Source organism: Hesperophylax consimilis, chromosome 19 (genome assembly GCF_061612785.1).
Source record: "Hesperophylax consimilis isolate HC1 chromosome 19, BYU_Hcon_1.0, whole genome shotgun sequence".
Classification (NCBI taxonomy): domain Eukaryota; kingdom Metazoa; phylum Arthropoda; class Insecta; order Trichoptera; family Limnephilidae; genus Hesperophylax; species Hesperophylax consimilis.
Window position 1 is genome coordinate 8,828,246 of NC_142854.1, and position 25,446 is coordinate 8,853,691.

The 25,446-nt window shown below is 33.1% G+C and overlaps 2 protein-coding genes across 2 annotated transcripts in view; one reads left to right on the forward strand and one right to left on the reverse strand.

Annotated features, from left to right (window-relative positions):
• Positions 1-25,446, reverse strand: part of LOC149414765 (uncharacterized) — a 205,903-nt gene that overhangs the window by 150,504 nt on the left and 29,953 nt on the right. The gene's annotated exons all lie outside the window — the stretch shown is intronic.
• LOC149414766 (uncharacterized) lies at positions 11,724-13,221 on the forward strand. Its single transcript, XM_089643385.1, has 2 exons — positions 11,724-11,926; positions 12,254-13,221. The coding sequence occupies exons 1-2, from the start codon at positions 11,908-11,910 to the stop codon at positions 13,219-13,221; spliced, it is 987 nt and encodes a 328-aa protein (XP_089499511.1). The 5' UTR covers positions 11,724-11,907.

A 25,446-nucleotide genomic window follows, 5' to 3' on the forward strand; every position in this document is an offset into this window, starting at 1 on the left:
GGCACACAACCTATCGTTAATAAGCAGGCAAAATGTCGACAAGATTGTCGTGTGTTATCTATGTATTGACCTAGAAAGGGATGTAAATCCCCGACGGCGTGGGAGTTACAACGTTTTCTGGAGGTGGCACGTAACTTAGGACCTTGCGTGTCACATTTTCGCGACTAGATTCGTGATAAAGGGATGTTATGGTTTTCCCCTTCTACACTCAGTAAAGTAGTTTATCCTGGAGGTGTTTGAGATTGGGGCAATTCTGAAATTGGTGAAGAGACCTGGTTTTCTTTATTCTGGCGTGAAGGTTGCCGATTTGGAACAAGGGGAGACCCGGCCGGTTGTGATATCCAGACACGTAGATATCGATCGCCTTGCTCAAATTATCATCCATCAGTTTTGTTTGGTAAGCGGAGGAGCCAATCTTAACTTGAAAAAAATTCATTTCCTTTCCTCTCCTTCCCCTCCCAAAATATATACATGGATGGCGCCGACAACTAACACCATAAATTTATCGTATGTATATCACATATATAAAATCTAACACTTTATTATATTCACATTACCCTACGATAGGTAGAATCGAGTAGCTAGGGGGGGGTGAGCAGGCGACTTAGAAGATAAGGTTTATAAAATGGTTTTGAAAAACAGCGGTAATGGATTCAACTCACTCTATCTCAAAAGAACCAAGGGATACCACACAAAACATAAATAACTAGGTTTCTAAACCGAGAAACAAAAACCCAACACAACGTTCGGTGAAGCCTTTTTATACTGAACCGTCACGTGAAATGAGTACGTTCAAGGTCGTACGTCACGTAGACAAACTAGGATGTACACACTTGAAGGGGTGTGTAATAAAGAAAAGACGGCAGGGAGGACCTTCCTACCCCGGATATATATATAACCAAAGCCTTATGGAAAAGTTACCTACGGGACTTAAGGAAAATGTATCGTAGAAAGAAGAGAAGGAAAAGTTTGAAGTAGAAAGGGCATATCATTACATCTGGTGCCGTGACCAGGAGAGATAGATATACAAGCTGGTTTGAATTCATTACTGTTGTTGAAAAAAAAAATGGATTTCATAAACCTTATTAATTCACATTAACAGCAAAAGAAATGGTACCTATCGTCAAAAATGATAACAGAGACATCGTACTTCAAAGGCAAAATAGAATAAACAGACAGACCCGGAAAACATTGAATTCATTGTGACGACAAAAAACATCTAAAATGTTCATAAACAACGAAGCCAAAGGATAAACAAACATCGAAATCGGATTAATTATAACACAAGAATAAGATAGCTGGGACAAATCTAAAATAAACATTGCATTCAGATATCGTGAAGTATATGGCATATTTTATACCGTTGATATTTGAATAAATGTAAACAATTATTGTTTATTCCAGATCTAAAAGGCAGAGAATGTTTAAGACATAAATAATAAAAGACAGACAAAACCATCGGATCACCGCCGAGGACACAAAATAAAAACAAATCAACATGAAAATAAATAACACTCGAACATAATACAAATAACGTATTGAGGTGAAACAACACTGTTTAAACAAATAACTCAGAGTTTAAAAATAAACAAGTGTGACATGACATATTGAATTTCTACCCATAGAGACACAAAAACACTTGAAAAAGCTGAGGGCGGAAAAAAACTCACCAGTAGAACAAGCCGATAATCACGGGAACCAAAAAAAATAAACAGATGCTAGGTTAGAAACGAAGAACAGGGGCGCTCAACATTTTGGAAGAATTAAAATAAAATTTAAAATAAAAATAAAAAATAAATACAGAGGTATTCGAGAAACGTAAATTACCTATAGTTATTTCTAATCCCATCGACTAACACGAGGAAGCGAGATTACCCGTTGGGCCTAGAACTAAAGGGAGGCTGTGATGTTTTGGACATCCACAAAAATAAACGATAAATAATAAAATAACGTGCTCTAAAAATTTTTTTTGTTTAAACAACGACGGAAGATTTATTGACAGACAGGCCTTGAGTAAACAGATTCCCACGGGAAAGGAGAGACCGGAGGACAGTCAGGTTTGGAACTTGAGTGCGTTGACAGCTCCATGAAATCTATACAAATGAGAAGTGTTGTGTGAAATTGCAGTGAATTAGTGGATTCAGTTGGTGTTAATAGTATTGTGGAATTTTGAACTAAAGTGAAATATTATTGAACCGGTTTTGTGTGAAGTGAAAGTGGTTGGACTCAGTGAGGAAACAATTAATAATAATGACAATAATAATAATTGGATAATTTGTAGAGCGCCGTTTTGTAAAAACCCACCTCAGGGGCGCCAGGTGTTGTGCAATCGCGATTGTGTTATAAAGTTGTGTTGATTTAAACGTGATTTCGTATACAGTTCGAACTAGATTGCTTGTCTTAAAAACATGAAAATAATAAAAATATTGATTGCGTTTTAAAATAGAGTGAATGTACTTAAAGGCAGGAAGTGTTTAATCGGGCTAAGTTATTGATTTGGCGAGATGGCATTCTATCCACGGAGACCGAAAACCAGAGAATCAAATAGATTATTAACTGTGGGTTCGAATCCTAACAGATTAGGGAGGTACAATTTTATTTACAGGAATATTTAATTACCCTTTTATAAGCGTAGGGAGGAGGTCGAAAATTAAAGTGATTTAGCTATATAGTGTAACCAGGTAAGTTTCACACGAGGATTTGGAGGTGACTAACAGGGTGAGTTTTTTTATATTATTTATTAAATTTCAGAGGACCCTTTTAATAATAGGATACAACTGAGGTACAGGAACCGAGTTTGCAACGCCTGCAACCCAAATAATCTTCCCATAAGAAGGGATACGCTAGACGCATTGTCAATCAGCTGTGAGCGAGAGACGAGTCAACGACCTTTTCATATATAGGACGAGAGGCGCGGAGTACAGTCAGTCAAAGGGGAAGTTTTGCTAGCGTATGCCGTCCCAAATTGAAAACGATCGGATGCAACCAGACGGAACAAAATGAAAACTTTTCTTCTGTTATTTGACTTTCTAATTTAATACTTTTCATCTATTATTTGACTTTCTAAGTTACGAATTGGGATGCACAAAAACAAATCTAAAGTCGAAAGAGGGAGATGGTAATCTCCGAAATAAAACTACCAACCGAACAACTTTTCTCAACAGGTATCTTTCGAGAGGTAGGCAGCCTCTTTAAATTAAATGCAAAAAATCAAACCAATTATCCGTTTATACCTTACCTGAGAGGATAGGTATTCAGTAGAAGTTACCCATACCTAATACACGAGGATGCTAGTGACCTCATAAAATAAATACTGGAACCAAATATTAAAATACAGACAGTCCTCATCCCAAATTTGGCATTTCGAGTAGACCTTACATATATCTCACATGATAATTGGCTGAATGGGTAGGCACACAACCTATCGTTAATAAGCAGGCAAAATGTCGACAAGATTGTCGTGTGTTATCTATGTATTGACCTAGAAAGGGATGTAAATCCCCGACGGCGTGGGAGTTACAACGTTTTCTGGAGGTGGCACGTAACTTAGGACCTTGCGTGTCACATTTTCGCGACTAGATTCGTGATAAAGGGATGTTATGGTTTTCCCCTTCTACACTCAGTAAAGTAGTTTATCCTGGAGGTGTTTGAGATTGGGGCAATTCTGAAATTGGTGAAGAGACCTGGTTTTCTTTATTCTGGCGTGAAGGTTGCCGATTTGGAACAAGGGGAGACCCGGCCGGTTGTGATATCCAGACACGCAGATATCGATCGCCTTGCTCAAATTATCATCCATCAGTTTTGTTTGGTAAGCGGAGGAGCCAATCTTAACTTGAAAAAAATTCATTTCCTTTCCTCTCCTTCCCCTCCCAAAATATATACATGGATGGCGCCGACAACTAACACCATAAATTTATCGTATGTATATCACATATATAAAATCTAACACTTTATTATATTCACATTACCCTACGATAGGTAGAATCGAGTAGCTAGGGGGGGGTGAGCAGGCGACTTAGAAGATAAGGTTTATAAAATGGTTTTGAAAAACAGCGGTAATGGATTCAACTCACTCTATCTCAAAAGAACCAAGGGATACCACACAAAACATAAATAACTAGGTTTCTAAACCGAGAAACAAAAACCCAACACAACGTTCGGTGAAGCCTTTTTATACTGAACCGTCACGTGAAATGAGTACGTTCAAGGTCGTACGTCACGTAGACAAACTAGGATGTACACACTTGAAGGGGTGTGTAATAAAGAAAAGACGGCAGGGAGGACCTTCCTACCCCGGATATATATATAACCAAAGCCTTATGGAAAAGTTACCTACGGGACTTAAGGAAAATGTATCGTAGAAAGAAGAGAAGGAAAAGTTTGAAGTAGAAAGGGCATATCATTACAAGTTTCTGTTTAGGGCTTAAGTTGAAGTTATATTCAACTGAAAATGGCTTTTTCAGATTATTTCAGAATTTATTTTTCCTCATGAATTTTCAATGGATGGCATTTACGTTATTTGGTTTGAGGTCTAGGATACATAGCATGGTAGATCGATAAAGATTTTGTCGATAATATCGGCAACTTGTAATCGTTCCCGAGCACGAACGGAGATAGCTAATGTAGAAGCAACAGTTCACATCGAACAAAATTAGAATACTTCGTCGTTTTGGAATATTGTTTACCCGTTGGCGATCTGTAGTCATGCTCGGGAACGATTACAAGTTATCGATATTATCGATCAATCGTGCTAAATATCCTGATAGTTAGTCCAATCGGTGGAGATTCCTTATTTAAAAATTCACCAAACTACTCTGATGCTAATATAATACTTTAGTATTCAAAGAAAAATACATTTTTAAATAATTTATATTCAATTAGCTGACGTATTTTCAACGATGCTCGACTTTTTATAAATAAATGATATGCATGTTTTATATATTACCTTTAAATAATATATAATGTTTGAAAGTGCGCCTAAATATAGGCAAATTTACTAGCATTAGCGGTCATTCTGATAAAAACCTCCTAGATCACAAGGACGGGACAATCATTCAAAGCAGCCTCCTAATTTGTACGAGATTCTGCAAAAGTTTTCTTCTTGTTTATTAATACATTTCAAAATGATTTACTTAATTTAAATATATATATATTACATTTTGTGGAGGTTCCTATACATGTTAGGAGGCGATTTGATTTGATGGTGTCCCGGATTTGTGATCTAGGAGGTTTTGTTCTGATATGCGTTGATTTATAAAAAGTACAACTTTTAGCAGTTCTACTAATATTTACAATCGTATATAACTAACTAACTAACTAACTAACCATCACGCCGTTTCCTCGCAGGGGTAGGCAGAGAGAACGGACCGCCAAACAACTCGGTCTTGGCACACACTCCAATCAATCGTATATTAGTGTTAATAGGTATTTCAAATTTGTATTTTAATCTGATAATATTTCCTGTTTACGATTGTACTGTGTTTCTCTCATGCTAGAACTTTGGCTAAATGTAGGTTATTCTACGTCCATGGGTTTTTGAAATAATGAAAAAAATTTTCAATTAATTTAAGCTCTTAACATCTCTTGTTTTGTTTATAGGAATTTTCTCTCAAGTCCTTTTTTTTCATTTTTGTCACTTTCAATCACGATGAATAAAATGTGAAAAATCAGAACAAGCCATCAAATGCATACATGAACTCGAATTGTGTCATGTATTTGGAGTGTCCCAAGAGGTTTGTTACGCTTGGCAACTTAACAGAGGTTTCCAGGTTCATAGTGTGAGCTTTTTCCAGGTAGTTAGGTATTAAGTTCTCTTGGTAAGTTTAAATCTTCCATTTTGTCTGTCCAATTCACCGCCCCGCAAGCCGGGTTGTTTCGCAGAATTTGAAGAATTTATATTTTTTAAATTTATTTTTTAACATTATTTTACAATGCATGTTTTATTTTTAAATTGTTTTATTTTACATTTATTTATTTCTCTATCTATGTTTATATTGTGTTTACGTTTAATGTGTGTGTTTTTAAGCTTTTCTTTTTCAATCATTTCCAGTTTATGTTTTTCATTAATTGTTTTAATGTTTTATGTATCCTTTGAGGAAACTTCGTTAGTTCATTCAACAAGTATTTAAAATAAAATATGTGTAAATTTTTCTTCACACAATAAAAAAAATCAAAACTAAAAATCAAGTTCTGTGAATGTTCTACTTATTATGTTATTATTTCATAGTGGGCCTGTTGTTTCACAGTACTTGGTAACAGAACTTAAATAGGACTTAAATTATTGATTTTTGTTTAAATTATGAAAAACTCATTTTTTCAGTAGGTTAATAAAAATCAATAGGAATATGTTATATTTCTGACCAGCTTTAACACAAAGGTTCAAATTAACAAAAAACTTCAATATACAAAATTTCATGAACACATTAGGAAGTCAAATTTATTTTTCAGTCCAAGCTTCCAAGCCGTCTGGAACATTGTTCCCAAAGGAAGTGAAGAAGAATAAAGAAAGTATAATTTCAAAATGAAAGCACCCACGGGACGTAAATGCGTAATCTATGGGAATACTTATGCAGATTAAGCAACAAAAAGATATCTAAAAGTTGAAATGTCAAAATGACACTAATAAATTGTAACTCTAGACTTTTGAAGAAATTAATTATTTGTGGATGTTATTATTTTGTGTTTTTCTGTGTGTTTTTTGGCGTACGTTTTTCATAGATCAGCTAAATCATCAAAAATATTAAAGTTATAGATACTATTGGTGATTTTTAAGAGTTCCATAACTTAGAAGTTACGTTAATTGTGGTAAGGCTAGCATAGTTTTGACTTTAATGTTTTTGTGTCCGTTACTCAATTTTTAAAACTAAGTAACTAACTATCACGATGTTTCCCCGCAGGGGTAAGCAGAGAAGACGGACCGCCAAACAACTCGGTATTGGCACACACTCCTTGCTTCATTCAAATTCATACATACTCTTCTATTATTCTGACTCGTGATATGGCCTGACTCAAGTATCTGATTCACTTGATCCTGCCATGTCTTTCTCGGGCGTCATCGACTTCTGCTATCATTCGCATTATATATTCTCCTTGCACTCATTTATTTGCTCATACTAAGTTTGTTATTTTCTAAATTGTAGAAAAGACAATTTCATGACTGTATAAATCAATGCCTTCAATATTTAGATATGAGGCCAAAATACTTAACGACACAGAAAACTTCCTTTTTAGCAAAAGGTATAGCAAATATCTGACATGGATAGGTGCTATTTTTTATTTATTTAATGATTTAAATTTAAAATATGGGCCTTTAAAGAATAAAAATTTTCATATTTTTAGAGGCAAGTTTGACCATTTTTTGTGAATTAATGGTAAATATATTAAAAAAACAATCTTGACCATAAAATTGTGAATAATCGTTTTCGTAAATGGCCTATTTTATAATTTGTAACACTAATAAATAAAGCACATATTCGTACTAGATATGTGCTTTACGTTTTATTATTTGGTTTGGTTGGATATTTTGGCCCCAAATCCATGTTTAAGTATTGTATGAAAAAAACCACGCAATCGTATCTGTTTATTTGAAAAACTCAATTTCATTTTAATGTTGTTTGTTTTATAGTGAAATTAAAAGGTTACGCTGCTATTCATTTCATTATGTGAAGAAATTAATCTTGTAGGTATAACTTGTAGATAAATTTACCTGCAGCATTAGGCATAAATTATGCCTAATGTTTGTGTATAAATTTATATACACAAGCATTAGGCATAATTTATGCATGTGTACAGTTTTTACAGGGAACACCGAATCTCATTACACATAACTCAAAGATAATAAAGAAAAACCAGATGGTTTTTCGCAAAATGTTTGTAATTTTATATAATAAAATGAAGTAAAACGGTTTAAAAATGTGTAATTTTGTAAATATTTATCTAGATTATTGTAGACTTGAGAAATGTGTTGATTCAAAGAGCATTAGCACGAATTAATCTGTCTCATTAGTGTGATACAATGGCAGTTCATAGCCTCTCTCAATGGAGTTCAATCGTCGATTAAAAAAGGAGAAAAATTCCCTCATACATTCGAAAAAATCCCATTTTTGTATTTTTCATATTATATATAGCACATGTAGCGGTAGCTACTAAAATAGTTTATGATACATCGAACGCTTCAGATCTTTCAGAGCAGCGCGCACTACATATAGTACCTCTTGGAACTATGATGAAGCCGTCAGCCTACTTACTTATGGCCTGAAAGGTTAAAGATTTTACCAGGCGCTTGTTGTGAGTACTATATAAATATCACATCGCGGTACCTAACATTCTTACAGGTGAGTACCATGCAGCGTCTAACTGCAATTCAGCTGGGCAGCCCCTCCTCCCCCTCAGAATATAATGTCGTTTATTACAAAAAACTATTTTGAAAAAGTTTTATATTTTTGTGTTCAAAAAGCAACGACAAAATATTATGATAAAATATTCAATGCGCGTACACAAACACACACACCTATACATTACACACGTCACCTGGTAATTTACAGAATATTCATACCACATATGAGACATTACGCATAGCTCCCTTGAGGTGATTTTGCACAAAAAACGGCGCTATACAAGTCAACCAAGTATTATTATTATTATTATTACAAAATGATATCATAGACAATATAAACACTACACACGTCACCCGGTAAATTACAGTATATTCATACCATAGATGAGACATTACAAGATGAGATCATAGGCACTCATATTGAAATATTTAATATCTGTAATTTTTTTGTTACTTTAACCAATGTACTGTGTGTTTTTATAATAAATAAAATAAATTACACAAAAAATCTGTTGATTCTTGCAAAATACTGTTCCGTACGTGCTGAGAAATATCATAGGTGCTGCGCACTCAAGAAGCTAGTAGATTCCTAAGGTTTACAGGTGTACCGCTCTGGCGCTGCTAGTATGTTTTGTATGAACCTAAAAAATAATATATGATAGTGGTTCCCATAGGTGCTAATATACATAACGCACCTATGGCAATTAGGAACCACTTCGGATTGGTCTTGGGCAGTACGAAAATCATTCGGACGGGTGGATTTTTAGCATTGAATCTGCTTGTTTTGTAAAATTATAATACAAATTTGTCCAATTTCTTTATATTATTTTTTGCAAGTTCACAGCACAAACGCACTTTAGATAACACCGACACTGACGTGAAATATTAATGGAATTATTAATAATGTAGGTACTGTTTTTGGTTCGAGATCGCGTTGTGTAATGATGAATGATCGCTAGTGACTGGCTGTAAGAACTGAAAGACGTTTCCCAAGTTAGGTAGGCTTTTCGGTTTATTATGTATAGAGAATATTTGGGGAACACGTGTTTGTTTCCGCTTATCGTTGGTTCCAACATTGCCGGGGTATGTTATTTGTGTTAGTGAATTAATAAGATATTAAGACATCATAAAACGAGATATGAGAGGGAATGAAATAAAAGAGAATAATTATATTTGACCCTTGTTCTCAGCGTTGGGGATGCTTTCGGAATAACCTTGGTGAAGGACCTGTAACTTATATTATGGATACATTTTAATAGTGATTTTAAACTTAGAATGACTAAAATCCATGGGTTACGAACTGCAGTGTTGCGATCGTAAAAATACTACTTATTTATCTACGCTATCGACAGCGCAACCGTGCTAGGGATATCGGTATCAAGTAGTTAAGCCTATCGATCCAATGTTGTTGAGTAATTTGATCGTGCTTGACTTTGATCCAACTTGCCAAGTACTATCTGATCTCTTCTGCTTTTCTTCTGTTCTCTTACATTTTTTAATATTGCGAGGTTATTATTTTCAGTCATGACGTATTTTTGTCAATTTTTATTTTATATCTGTTTTATGAGAAGTGTATAATGTTCTCCAAGCTAAGAACTTACCCGTATTGCGGAGGTGAAGTGTAGTTTAAATACTATTGTACGATAATAATGAATAATAATAAATGACACTTTAAATCATATAAAAATTTGCGTATATTAGTATATACACAAAAAAAAATCTGTGAAAATTAGAAGACAAATACTAACCCCTTTACGCTTTTTAAATTTTACACAACTGGTGAACAATCATTTACTACACATAACATTTGTGTAAAATTTAGTTGTGTAAAATTTAAAATACGTTTATTGGTAAGATCTTTTAGAAGATAATGTCAAGTCACAGCCTAAACAATGTTTTGATGGAGTTTATGATTTAAACTATATCAACAGAAAATTTCTAATACTAGCTGAAGTTCCCGGTATGGATCAGGCTTTATACAGAGTTCATTTTCCTTGTATTTTGAACGTCAAGGGTGTAAAATTTCATCAAGACGTATCAAAATTCACCAAGGAAAGGGGAGCAGGGGGTGATTTTCATAAATCTAATAGATATTGTAAACTTCCTTTTGTTTTGGTCAAGTGTGTAAAATTTCATCAATTTCGGAATAAAACTGTAGATTTGTATACAAATCAAATCCACGCCGACCAATTCGTATTATCACTATTTCTTACTTTTTGCATGGTGCTATTTCTGTCACAAGATTCTCAGTGAGTGTAAACGTGCGTGAAACATGATTGTAAGTATTTATTATACACACTGTTTTGCTTTTGTGTGGATTGAGAATCAATGCTTTTTTTCTTAAAAGTGCCTTTGTAAGAAAATATTTATTTTAAAGTCTAACTGTACAAAGCATTAAAATGGAACATTATTATGAATGTACATTTACAGAATTTTGAAGACACATCTAGAATGCCTTTGGATTTTTTTGTCATTAAAAAGTTACGTATTTTCTATCATAATTATAAGAAATATATACTAATATATAATTTATACTTTTAGTATCGCTCCGGTGAAAGATCATCGTTAGGAATCGAAACATTGCAGTCAATAGTCAAGTATTCGGGTGAGTTTGGTGACCACATCTACAATAGTCAATTAGTCAGGTGTGTTTAGTGACCACATCTGCAATAGTCAATTAGTTAGATGAGTTTGGTGATCACATCTATAATAGTTAATTAGTCAGGTGTGTTTGGTGACCACATCTGCAATAGTCAATTAGTTAGATGAGTTTGGTGACCACATCTGCAATAGTCAATTAGTTAGATGAGTTTGGTGACTACATCTACAATAGTCAATTAGTAAGATGAGTTTGGTGACCACATCTACAATAGTCAATTAGTCGGTTGAGTTTGGTGACCACATCTGAATAGTCACTTAGTCAGGTGTGTTTGGTGACCACATCTGCAATAGTCAATTAGTAAGATGAGTTTGGTGACCACATCTACAATAGTCAATTAGTCGGGTGAGTTTGGTGACCACATCTGAATAGATACTTAATCAGGTACTTCTCCACCTTCCTATCCTCCAATCACAACTTCTTCATCTCTCAACTACTTTTAGCCTCTCAACATATCGCAACATGTACTACGCATTATGTTCAAGGCAAAAAAACACTTCATATGTAAATATGACAGAATTCTAAACCTATTTAATATTCACACCAAACGCATGCAAATTTAAGTTCATAAGCTTTGATGTCTCGTAAGATGTTACGGTGTTTGTGCATGCCTAAAATATGAACAACTATTAGGAGGCGGCGCACATACGTAGATTTTAATGATTTAGACGGCCAAAAGTATTTTTTTTTAAATCAATATAATGGTAAGGTATCTATTTAATTGGCGAGTCAACAGTTCTATGTACAATATAACATCCTCTCCCCCCTCCTTGGAAGCGCGGGAGTCGACTTTGATCAGTCGGAATTCGATAGTGAACAAGTGTGTACGTGTCGGGTTTCGACGCTCTCCTAAACTTATAACTTTCCAAACGTGCATTATTCATTTCAAGCTAATATTTCCGTTTTAACTGTGATGGATTGCGATAATACAGGTAAGAACAATTTGTTTTCGTTACAGAAAAATTTAATTAACATTCTCTGTCATTCATTTTTAAAACGACAAACATCACTCTGTCAAAAAAATTTTTTTTTTAATATATTTAAATTCGAGTGCTTTTTTAGTGTACTTATGAGTCCGTCCCTGTATTAATTTTCATTATACTATATAGTGCATATATGTAACTAACTAATTCCATAAGAAATAGCCGCGCAAAATCGCGCTTTTTTGAGCTAAGCCCTTTTGAAAGGCTCTTTGTCAAATATAGGAAATATTGAGTGTGCGATATTTTGTATTAAAATTGTTTTTTTATTTGTTTCAGGTCTACCTACTACCTCGGGTACTAAAGTAGTGACTCGTCAATACATATTTGACCAACTACAGAGTCAAAATTTACCAACTTTAAATGAAAAACTTGACTATTATGAGAATTTTCTCCTTATGCGCTATGGGCACAACAAAGAGGCTAAAGAAGACTTTAAAAAAAGATTTTCTTATGTAAAATCACAAATTAAGCAACGATGGGTAAAGGCAAATAAACACCAAGATGTTTTCCTGAAAATAAACCAATCATGGTTAGAGGGAACATTCGAGATTCCCATTGAATCAGCCTCCTCGCAAGGTCGACCACCCAAGTCTTTTGGAGAACTAAGTGAGCGTAGTAAAAGAAGAAAAACGGAAGAAATAAGGGCCTCCGCAGGTGATGAAGTTATTGTTCACGCTGCTACATCTGTGTTGCAGACAACGGGACATAGGACCGCCTCGAAAGTGCTTAAAGATATTACGAACTCCCCAACACGGGCTAGTAAATATAGAAAAGCCTACAGTAGAGTTACCAACAACGATGAGGTACCTCAATTGATGCCTCTGCAAGCACTTAAGATGTTCGTTGAAGCTGATTTTACGAGACGACAGTATGAGATAGTAAGGGCAACAAATCCACAACATTTTCCTTGCTATGATCTTGTTTTGAAAGCAAAACAAGAGTGCTATCCGCCGAAAGAATCCCTAAGAATTACGGCTACTTGCACGGAAAGTAATCTACAGTGCCTAATGGATCTAACCGTAACACGATTATCAAAATACCTAGAAGATGTGATAATCCAGCTTAACGAGCAAGAAAGGAAGTCGTTAATGATAATCTGCAAATGGGGTTGTGACGGTTCTCAGCAATCCAAATTTAAACAAATTTACGATAATGAGACTGATTCCGATGCCAAAATTTTTATGAGTTCCTTTGTGCCTTTGCGCATTGTTTGTGGAAAAGAAGGCAGTAAAATTGTTTGGTAGAATCCAACTCCTTCTTCGTCAAGGTTTTGCCGTCCGATTCGATTCCGATTTGTAAAAGAAACAACGGACATAACTAAAGAAGAGATAAAATATGTGCAGGAGTCCTTTAAGCAACTAAACAAAACAGTTGTTACGTTGAATGAAGAGGAGTTTTCGTTCGGGCACCAACTCAAAATGACTATGATTGACGGAAAGGTGTGTAACGCAGCCACAGACACAAAGTCAACATCCCAGTGCTACATCTGTGGAGCTACTTCGAAAACCTTTAATGATCTATCGAAGAAAAATAGTGTAAACCCTCAAGCTTTGGAATTCGGCTTGTCAGTATTACACGCCCGGATCCGCATTTTAGAAAGCATTATACACCTTTCGTATAAACTGCCAGTAAAAAAATACAGGGAAAGAAAAACCGAAGAAGACAAGGCATTAGAAGCCCAAAAGAAGTTGGAAATTCAGGAGAGGTTTCGAAATGAAACCGGTTTGCTTATCGACATGCCAAAGGCCAACTTTGGCAACACCAATGATGGCAACACAAGCTGGAGGTTTTTTGAAAACCCCGAATTGGCTTCAGCCATCACAGGTATTAACTTTGAACTGATTTACAGATTCAAGGTTATTTGAGAAACTATTTCTGGTGGCCATAAAATTGATGCTGAAAAATATGATAAGTATGCGTACGACACAGCAAAATTGTACGTAGAACAGTATGGTTGGCACCCAATGACGCCAACTATGCACAAGATATTGGTACATGGAAGCCAAATCATAAAAAGTTCGGGGATCCTTCCAATTGGACAGCTATCGGAAGAAGCTGCAGAAGCCCGGAACAAGCATTTCCAATCGTACCGGCTAAACTTTGCCAGAAAGTTTTCTAGGGAAGAATGTAACTTAGATGTATATTATAGGCTTTTGTTAAGTTCAGATACCTTCATTAGTTGCTTGAGACAAATAAGAAAACCTTCACGTAACGCATTTCTACCTGAAACGGTTAAACTTTTATTACCTGGTGACCCAAACACAGAGTCAGTAGAGACATCTGGACCTGAAGATACCGATTTTTAATGTAATTTTATATTTAAAGAAAACTTGTTAAATTCTGTTTCCATTCATTTGTATTTTTTAGTGAATTTAGCTCTGTTATATATTACTGTTCTTTGTAACCTGACAAATATATGTATGTTTTTATAAATATATACCTTTTCTTTATTTTAATTGAACTTAGAACTAAAATAACCCCAAAAATAATTTTGGCCGCCTAAATCATTAAAATCTATCTATGTGCGGCGGATGTTTTATTCATGTCAGAGAAAGCAGGCCCTTTGTACGTGGTGAGCCCTCGAGGCTTTGACGTTGGAGAAACAGAAGAAGGGATTACAAACATCTCTGCGCACAAACCAACATATGAGTTCTGTCAAACTGGGGTAGGGATGTTGATCGTTCTTCTTCGTCTATCGTATCAGATATCTTTATATCATTGTGATTGTTCTCAAAAGATGAATGAATATGAACTAATTCCTACATGTTTACATTTCATTGTTCATACAATTCTCTTTTACAGTAAGCTTAACAACTTTTTTTAACCACTGGTGTGATTGGTGTCATATATGAACATTTACCATATTATTTAATTAATACCATTCCTCCCAAATATTAAGATGAAAACATATAAAACTGCTTACTGGGGCTTAAAGCCATTGAATCCATCTAAACTTCGTTGTTTATTCCATATTTTTAGGTTATATAAATGTGGCACATTATGATAAGCGATCTCTCAAAACAATTTTGCATAATGGTAAAATATGCCAAAAATTACTCCAGTAGTTTTAAATATATTTATTATTCAGTCTTTCAGGCATTTAATCATATGTTTAAGTCCTTTGTACAATAAGCAGTTCTGTGAATCTGTTTTTTTTTATATACGGCAATCTAATTCTGTTTATATTTCTGGTTTCACAATAACGTATATTTTTTTTATCAAAAACAATAAACTCATCCTTAAAGTATCTTGGATTTAGTTATTCATAACTTTGTGCATAAAAATGAATACATTTTGATTTGGCAATCTCTGTTTTTATTGGAATTCATTTTAGCTCTTCTTGACTTAACCTAACCTAACTTAACCTGAGCTATTACTTTATAATGTTCAAGTTTATCCGATTACAATGGCTACATGTTTAAGACCCCGAATTTTGAATTTTTACCGAATTTTTAAGCTTTTAAAAAGTATACGTTATTTTGTAAAATAATCTATGTACATTTTCCGAGATGAAAAAGTAATTTTATGAAATTTTTTCCATAGAACGAAATCTATTCTCCAAAAATTATCAAAAGATGGTTCTGTTATTGGAATTTAAAAAAAATCAGTTTTAAATGCCACTTAAGACATTCGTTGAGAGATTTTTGGTCTATTTTAAATAAGTCATGCTTTATTTAATATTTTCGCTTACTTCTATTAATTATAGTCGTTTATTAATACTAGCGCGTATCCTATAACATTCGTATTTAAGTATCTCCCTTTCAAACCATCTGCTTCTTTTTTTTGAAAGTTTACTACGTAGAATTTTTAACTATAAAATATTTTACTTCATAAAAGGTACTGACTTCCTTATTAACACCTCGCCTAGAAACTTCTAAGTCTAATAAAATAAAACAGTAACAACCAAACGTTTAAAAAAAAGGTTTTGCTTGAAATTAAAGAATGTTTTAATAAATAATTTTACAGGTTAGAAAACTTCTAATCCATTATTCAAAGACAAAGAAAATACCCTTTAACATGCCAAAAGGAATACAATACTTATGATATTTACATTTTTGTGTTGACTTACTGTGAAATTGCCTTCGTTTTGAATTATTAAAGACGTTTGTTAAGATGAACCCAGTACAGGGCCGGATATGGCATAGCATAGACAGATGGAAGTGTAAAAAGGGCGGAAATTCATAAAAGAGAGAAACAATTTAAACCTAGATGAAGGGAGTATTTAAGAATAAATTAAAATATCTATTATTTACAGTAATGTAGTGGATTGTGAAAATACTTGGAATCGTTGTTTAATAATCTAAGTGAAAAAATGAAGACTCAGGAATGCTTCTATTATAATATTCGCATATTGGAAAAGTTACTTCTCTGATTAGCTTCACTCAGACTCCCAAAGGAAATGGAAAGGAAATCCTTGAATACATTATCTGTATTTCAGTATGGAATTGTTGGCTGGGGAAACATCAAATAAAATTTATTTTAAATAAGGCGTATGATCAGCCCACTATCAGATTGGTTCAAGTCCCTAAACTGCAAATTATTCATTAAAAAATAGCCCCTCACAAATTCACAAAGATTGTTTTAAAAATGAAAATTTGCCTGAAATACCCAAGCAGATCGCCCGAGAAAGAATAATTGTCGCCGACGGGAATTGAACCCTCAGCCTTCTGAGCATCCGCAGATTCCTGTGGGCGGAATTTATTCTTTCTTCGGAGATTTTTTCAATTTGTATGGGTATTTCAAGCGAATAATTATTTCTTATAATAATTTATTATTCTTTATGCTCTGCATAAATACCTTGTGTTACGAACATTAGTTTATCAATAAAAATAATAATGTTAGATATCCCTTTTCTCTTTCCAATCAATTATTTGATGTTTTTTGCTTATTATTATAATGTTATATTAAAGCGTTAATTAACGACGTTTCTCCGCGAAATCGAGACGGAAGTAATAAATAATATAATTAGCGCAACATATTTTTTTGAAATAGGAGAACTTATTAATTATTGACGAAAATGTCTACTTCAGCACACTCTATTTATTCGACACATTGGGTCAGAGAGCTAAAATATGCCATATAATTTTTTTGATTTATTCATGTGAAACATGCCATGGCGTCTTAAACAATGGGAATTGGGAACATTTATTTCAATATTGCCAAGACATAATGCAGCAGTATCAAGATGGCTGTGAATTATTTTTTGCATACATGGCAATTAGATCAGTCAGTTGCTTTAATTTTGAGTGTATTCATTTTATATTTTATATAAGTATTTAAGACGCACGTAGTATGATCTAAGTTGGTTATATAGACCACATTTGAAAGATAACATTCTTAGCTTTTTTTCTTAGCGATTCTACAGTGAATAGTGCGTCCATATTCAAGTTTACTTCGAATTAAGGCACTGTATAGGGTTAAAATTGATTGAAGGTCTTTGAAAGGTTTGTATATTTTGTGAATAAATCCCATCATTTTATGCCATCAGTTTGCTTTTAATGTCATTAATGTATACATAAAACATGAATTTAGAATCAAAGGGGTTTCCTAGATCTCTTATGGAAGACACTTTTTTAATAACAGAATTATTAATAGTATAGGAAAAATCCTTTATAAATCTATTTGGAGTAAAGTTTAAAGTGTAACATGACAGTATACCAGTTATTGAGTGTGAAGATTCATTTATTAAGTAGTTGATGATCGAAAACAATCGGACTTAAAATTAAATGAAAAAATTTAAGATCATCGACCGAAAAGCATTATCACCGATTATTTTGAACCGAGGTCATTTATGAATATTAGAAAAAGTAGGGGGCCTAGATTTGACCCCTGTGGTACACCAGAAGTTACATATATGGGGGATGGTTTATATCCATTAATAGGCACTAGTTTTGTTATATTATATAAATAATACCGAATCGATTGGTACTCGATAAATGGAGTGTAATCAAAAAAAAAAGATTAAACAATCGTGTTTATAATAAAGAAAAATAGGAGTGGGAAAGGAGGCTTTTGGTATAACCATATAGGTGTTTCAAAAAGATTTTACCCAACGATCTCCATGTAATCCTATTTGATCAAGCTTTCTTAATAAGATGGATCGGTTAAATTTATCAAAAGCTTTCTGGATATCTGTATAAATTGCATCTAATTGTAATCTTTCATTAAAAGAATAACGCACATACTTACAAAATTCCAAAAGATTTGAATTGATAGATCCATGAGGAAAAAACCCATGTGTCACGTTTGTTGTGTGGACTGTCTGGACGAATCTATTGAACAGCAAAAAAACATTATGTCTTTCTATTATTTGTTGTATTGTATATTTAATACTTTTTGATGTACTTACATAAATACAAAATAGTAGGTAACACACAATCTGATAAAAAAATATTGATTTAATTTGTAGTAGTTCCGGCTCTGCCGTGTGATATAAATTAAATATAATCTACCTGAAATACAAAGTATGATCTGTTTTAAAGGCGTATTTACTTTATAGCCCCCTCTTCAGAAGGTTTGAGCCCATTTCTTTGATAATACATGGTACATTCACCTATCGCCGTCCTTTTCAGAATAATCTAATATCCTGCAAATTTCCCAAATGGAAGATACTTTCAGTATAGCTCTAATGAAACACTACAATTCAAAATCAAAACGTTATTGATACATTATAATGGCTCTAGCCATGTTTGGTAATCAGATCTGAGTGCCTACTTCCCAACATTCCCCTTTCCTACAATCTTCCCTTACCCGTTCTCTTCTGTCTCACGACATTCTCTCATTTTGTTCATTTGGACACTCATTTCTTAAAAGACTGAGCGTGGCAAGATGGAACGACGCTCTTGCACGGAACAACGCTTCATTCGGCCAGCCTTGTGATTTGTCGGCTCTTTTCGCCCGGTCGCCAAAACTCTGTGCGGTATTTTTTCACCCTTTCTCACCAGAGTTGAATGAAATTTTTAATTTATAAGATATTTCTTTGAGTAAGTTTAATTGTTTTAATAACAACATTTTCAGATTTGTTTTCTTTCATTTTAACTTCATTCAATAAAAATAAATTTCTATGTCTCACATCTGCCAGGCGTCCCGTGACGTCAATTATTTGTGTAATTTTGTAATTAAAGAGAAATGTCGAGAATTTAATGAAATTCTCGAAAATTTCTATTGCAGGGAAGTCATATTTTTTTTTAGAATGATTGTATTTGTTATTTTTTTTAAAGATAATTAATGGTTGTAGGGATGTTTTATAATAATATGTTCCTCCCCACGCATTAATTGAGTGCTATAAGAGCTCAAATAAATAGCTCAAATCTGTACTGGTATTTGCAATACATTTTAATTTAAAAGGAATTCAGTATGGTTGGGTATTTTGGCTTCAAATCCAAAATTAAGTTTCGCATGGAAAAAGTCGCACAGCCGTTCCCCTTAAGTCAGAAAGCTTATAATATTAATTCCTTAAAGTGCTTTGCTTTGAAGACTGAGTTCTTACTGCGAGCTTCAAGGGATATTTGTCTGAGTTCATTATTGTTGTTAATTGCGAATCTTAACTGTCCCATATTTTTTCAGAGATAATTGAAGCTTATTATTTTATGCTCTTATAACTGGTATGGTTGGTCCCGGTTCATTCCACTACCAAATAACTCTGTTAACCAAAATAGTCTATATAAGTTTCGTGTACATATCTACAAGAGTCCCAACCGCATGGAGCCTGTGGGAAGCATAATAACTCTTTTTAAATAAATTTTTACAAATCACATTTTACATTATATACATTTTTAACCCTTCATACAAAACAATTCTGTCTGTTTTTATCATATGCGGCAGTCAAATTCTTTATATTTTTCGAGTGTTGTGAGCACAAGCATGTGCAGGCTATTTTTTATATAATAATAATAATAATAATTGGATAATTTGTAGAGCGCCGTTTTTGTGAAAAATCACCTCAAGGGCGCTGTACAATTTATTTCCTAGGATCTAAATTTGTTATTTTGATCTACATTTGTTATTTAGAAAAGATTAGACTAGAAACAAGTCATTACCAGCATTTAACTCAACTATTTGGTATGCATTTTATCATATAAGACGTTATCCTTTCGAAAGACCGCCTTCTAAGTAGGGAAATTAAAATTTGTGGCTATATGTATTTTTGGATGAGAATTTGAAAAAAAAAATCGATGATTTTTGTTTTTTTTACCCTATATTTCAACCTAACACATTTCCACATTCACAAAATTTCATTGAAATCGGTTAGGCAGTTTCAGAGATAAGCGTGTACGATCACAGTGACACGTGATTTTATATATTAAGATAATGAACGACCATACGGGCTTTTACAAACGTGTGATATACATAATGATTTAGTGGGGACGGTAATCATATTCCTTCATAAATAGTATGAGGCTATCATTAAATATTACTATTATTGAGGTATGTTATTATAGCCTTCTTTTACTATATTCCGTGCAGTTGAACATATCCTCTATTTCTGTGAAAGTATTGCCTATCGGTACCTACAAGCGAGTATCTAAATGTGATTATTGTAGCAATTAAAAAAATCGATTGAGTGATTCCAATTAGTATATAAAAGGCACATAGGGCTGAGTATATCAGGGCTATCTATAATATCACTAACAATTTGAAAAATAAAAGTAAAGTCGGAAACAAGTCTTCTGTCTGAGAGTTTTTGTAATTTTAATTCTTTCATCAAGTGGTTTTAATTTGTGGTTTTATAGGCAGACCTGTTTAAACTGATATCTGATATTACACTGATGGTTACATTTGATATGGAAATTTGACCCAGGGGATCATACCCGCGATCAGCTGAAGCGTTTTAGTTGACTCTGTTTGGCGAATATCAAATAATTTAAGCGAAAACGGTAATCAAGTATGCTAATACTTTAGCAGTATTCAAAGCAATGCTAAGTGCACAATTCATTTGGCAACCACCAACATATTTGCAAAGTCATTTGATACGCAAATGAGGTTTTTTTTAATATTGAAACTCATGGATTATTGATATATTTAAAAAAAGGCCAATTATTTTTTAAACGATATCGCTCATTTTTCGAGTTGTATTACTAGTAGGTATTAGGAAGTTTTTTTTCTTCTTATTTTGTGATTGAAATAAACAAATGACGGCTAACTAATATTTCATAATATAATATAGTTCAATTGCTTTCAGCTTATTTGGGAAAATTTTCGTAAAAATCAGGATAGAAAAGCCATGTGTAAATTTGATGATGCAAGAACTCACTGCTTAGAGAATAATTTTGAACGATTTTCCACTTTAAAGGTAAGGTATATATTTGTATTTGATTAACTTGTTGGTGCCTCGTATTCAACCCACTTTAGTCCTTCCTTTGCAATTTCTGTACCTACACCAGGGTTGGTATGAGTGTTAAAGTAAAGTTTTGTCTTGAGGTAGGCAGAGAGAACAGACCGCCAAACAACTCGATTTTGGCATACACTCCGTAATTCATTCTCAATCATTTATCATCTCATACATAACCTTTTTATTTATTTTGTTTTTACATTTTTTTTATAAAGAACTTCTTTGATATGTACTGTTTTTGTACTTTTGAAATAGTACAAAAAAATTTTCCATGCTAAAAAAAAATAAAATTTTAGAAATTTGGCCAGTTTAAACATTTGAAAAAATCGTCAAATATCAAAGTTAATTTTCAAGTTCTGTAATTATTTCAGTTATGTCAAATACCTGGCCAATAATGATATATTAACAGAACTTGAAGAGAACGTTTATAGAGCTTGAAAATTAGCTTTAAAATTTGATTTTGATGTGAATTCATTAAGGCCACTACGATATTTTTAAAAATTTCGTATTTTTTCATTTGAACCATTATGGTGTTTCCATTTATCATTAATCTTCAAACAAATGAAAAAAAGTTTTTTTTTCTTTCTCATGAACACTTTATTGTGGTTGAAATGAAGTCAAAAGTAGACACGAAGTAAGCGACTGTGAAGTAACTTTGGTCATTGTCAAGGGAAACCAAAATCTATTAGCTATCGCTGTGTCGAATAAAAAGAAGTATAAAACTATCCATAAGAAATAAAGGACCCTACTTACACCGAAGGGGAAGTTGATGAAGATAAAAAAAGGTCTAGTAGATTTAGGAGATTTTTTTAAGGTTAATTGTTTTTTTAATATCGGTCCGCAAACAAGCTTTTACACAGTTATCACCATAATCCAGCCAAGAAAAATATTATTTGAAAACCAACAGCAGGGCTTCATGCAAAGTTTTTCGAAATCAGATGTAGACAATAATAATTTCCCTTTACGCAAATTTTTTTCAAAAAGTATTAGCATTCTGCTTTAAGGGTGGAAAAAGAGGATGGGATGGTTTTCATAAACTTCACGTAGACAGTGACTTCCTCTGGTTTGGAATCAGATGTAAGCAATAATTTTTATTTTACTTTGAAGGAAGTGTGCAAAATTTCATCAATCTCGGAGAAAAACTGTAGATTTATCAAAATCAAAGCCCTTCACGCAGCCGTCCGCCACAGATAATCTTCTTTTTACAAATAGAGAAATGGGCCCGGGCAGATGTTGTCCTGCCACAGACGGCCTTCTATTTAGACCTCATTTTATATAGATTGCCTTTTATCAGTTGTCGAATATTTTATGCATTTGACATACATTGAATAAATGCGCAAGTTACATCCATCGTAGATATTGTTTTGAGGTTTCAATTGAAATCGATCAATTCAGCAGATTATGAATATTGTTCACTACGATAGAAAATAATTTAAAATGTCACCGGTAACGTTATACACTCCTAAAACTGCCTTGAAGTATGTCTTTCACAATTTGACAGATTGTTTTAACAAAAAGATCCATAGAAAACACTTATTTTTTTATTTTCTTTGTGCTATGCATAAAAAATCTTGTCTTAAACATTAGTTTACAAAAAAAAAATAATAATAATTAATATTTGACAAGTTCTAGTATCTTCACCAAAAATGTAGACAATTTGTCTCGACGCCATCTAGTGAGAGAGTTAGTACTTACAATGCCTTTCTCATATAAAAATAAAGTTGGTTGTTTCAGGTGAAAAAAATGTAACAAGCAGTAATTGTTGAATAGAACACTAGTATATATTGAATTATTTCGCGGATAAGAGATAAGCCGCCATAGCTCAGTGGTCAGAGCTGTCGACCGAAAATCGAAAGGACCCGGGTTCAAGTCCCGTTGGCGTCATATATTTTTTATCAGGAGATTTTTCAATGTGGATGAGTGTTTCAGGCTAATAATTACTGCTTATAAAAAAAAAATAATTGTTACTTATTTTTTTATTCATCTCATATTTATTTATATAAATATACGCCTAAAAAGGCTTTTACATATAAGTGATATATGATGCAGTGTATATAGGAGAATATCCGTATTTTACAGGAGATACTGACAGTAAATAGATGTAATCCATTTAAAAAAAGGTACAAAAAAACTAAATATGAAGCAATATTAGTAAAACGTAAGAGTAACATAAAGTAAAAAAGAAATTACAATAACACTACATATAAGACAAATCATTGTAACTAATTTACCAACGCTACTCTAATTTGTAAGATTCGGTGTTGGTGTAGATTATGCTTAATTCTATATAATGGAGTCAATAAAATAAATCAATAGCACCCCCATACTTGTTGTCCAGATCATGCATCCTATTGGTCAGTGAGTGTGTCTGATGGTCGAGTATGTATTACAGAAGAAGGTTATATTTTGTCTTGTATTCCTAGTCGGCACATGTAGTTTAATAGTGGCAAGGATGGCAGGACTATCAATTAAGTTATTAATGACTCTGTGTAACACAACCAGGTCTGAAATAATTCTCCTGTCAGACAGTGTTATTAGATGCAATTGATTCATCAAACTGACATAATTAATGTAATCAATAAGAATTCCGAGCTTAAAATTTATGTACTTAAGAAATTTGTGCTGAACTCTTTCTATATTATTGGAGTGAACTTTATATAAAGGGGACCAAATAGGTGAATTATATTCCAATTGACTTCTGACTAATGAAATAGAGAGAGTTCTCATACAATCTATGGACTTAAAATCAGTTAAAATTCTGCAAAATACAAGTGTAATAAATAAAATGAAAATTCTTAATTGATAATGAATAAAAATTGAATGTTTTAAATGAGGTAATTAAAGATTGATTCTTAAGTCTAAACAAAATTGTTGTTTTAAATTGTAATAATGAACTTTAATTGTGGTACGATTTTCTGAACAATATTTTTTGTCAATCCGTCTTCTGCCAATATAAAAATAAATTACGACCCTTTGTTCCTATAAAAAATCCTTAAAATTACATTAAAAAATATTGAATACCTTCTTACATAATTAAAAATCATAAACTATTTTATGTAATATTTTTTTACTTCTAATCTCTATCTTATTTTTTTCATAATGCAACATATTGAAACATACAAAAAATAAGAAGCTTAAATTTGAAAAAAGAATCAATTTTAAAATTTCAATCTAAACCATTTTCAAACGGATACCGAACGTACAAACAAATTTACAGACAAAAGAAATAAAAAACGTTCGAGTTATAACATTTTTCCACACGAAAGATGCGAAGATAGGAAATACTGGTATCAGATTTATTCAAGCATGTTCACGTAGTTTGAACATTCACACAGAGATTTGTATATAATATTCATAGAAAAATATTCGTCAGCAATAAAACCTTTACAGTATTTGAAGAAGAACCGGCGAAAAGGGTACATTTACCCTTCCCATGTAAAGTGTCTGAGATGAATTGAATACCATTTTTTACAAGTTATTCTTACAAGATTTCCATTAAAATTCTGCATCTTGAATAATATGAAATCTCTTCATTCACTCGGATCCAAAAGAAAGTCGACGCAGAACGTCCGGTCCGAGGGATTTCTGTTTTTATGAAATCAAATTACCTAATATGAATGCGAAACTTCGGGTACAGACGAACGCTGAAGTATTCATGTTTTAAGGCGGTTCTGGGTCACTTGGAAATAGTTTCAGCTAGGAAAGCGGAGTTATTTTTAACCGGATATACAAACATTTACATAATTCTCTTGTATATATACAGCCATTTGGAAATGGTAAACAAACAGGAAATTAATTTGTAGTTACAATCCCACATACAATATAAATCTACTGAAGACATAAACATATAGATAAGTATCGTAGGATTGTCCGTGTGTCAAAAATAGACTACTGATGGAATTGATAAAATTTTTCCAAACATCTGAATTCTTTGTTGGGTAGTCAATCAATTTCCTAGGTCTTTCTGTGGCCTATGAGAGGATAGGTCATAAGTAAAATGGCGACATCGCTTTTCTTTGAAATCGACTTAGATGATCAGGAATTTTATTTATTTTTTTATAATATAATATTAATTACATTTTATGATTTTGACTGTCCAACTAGGAAGGATTCCCGTTTCAGGACAGTCAAATTTACA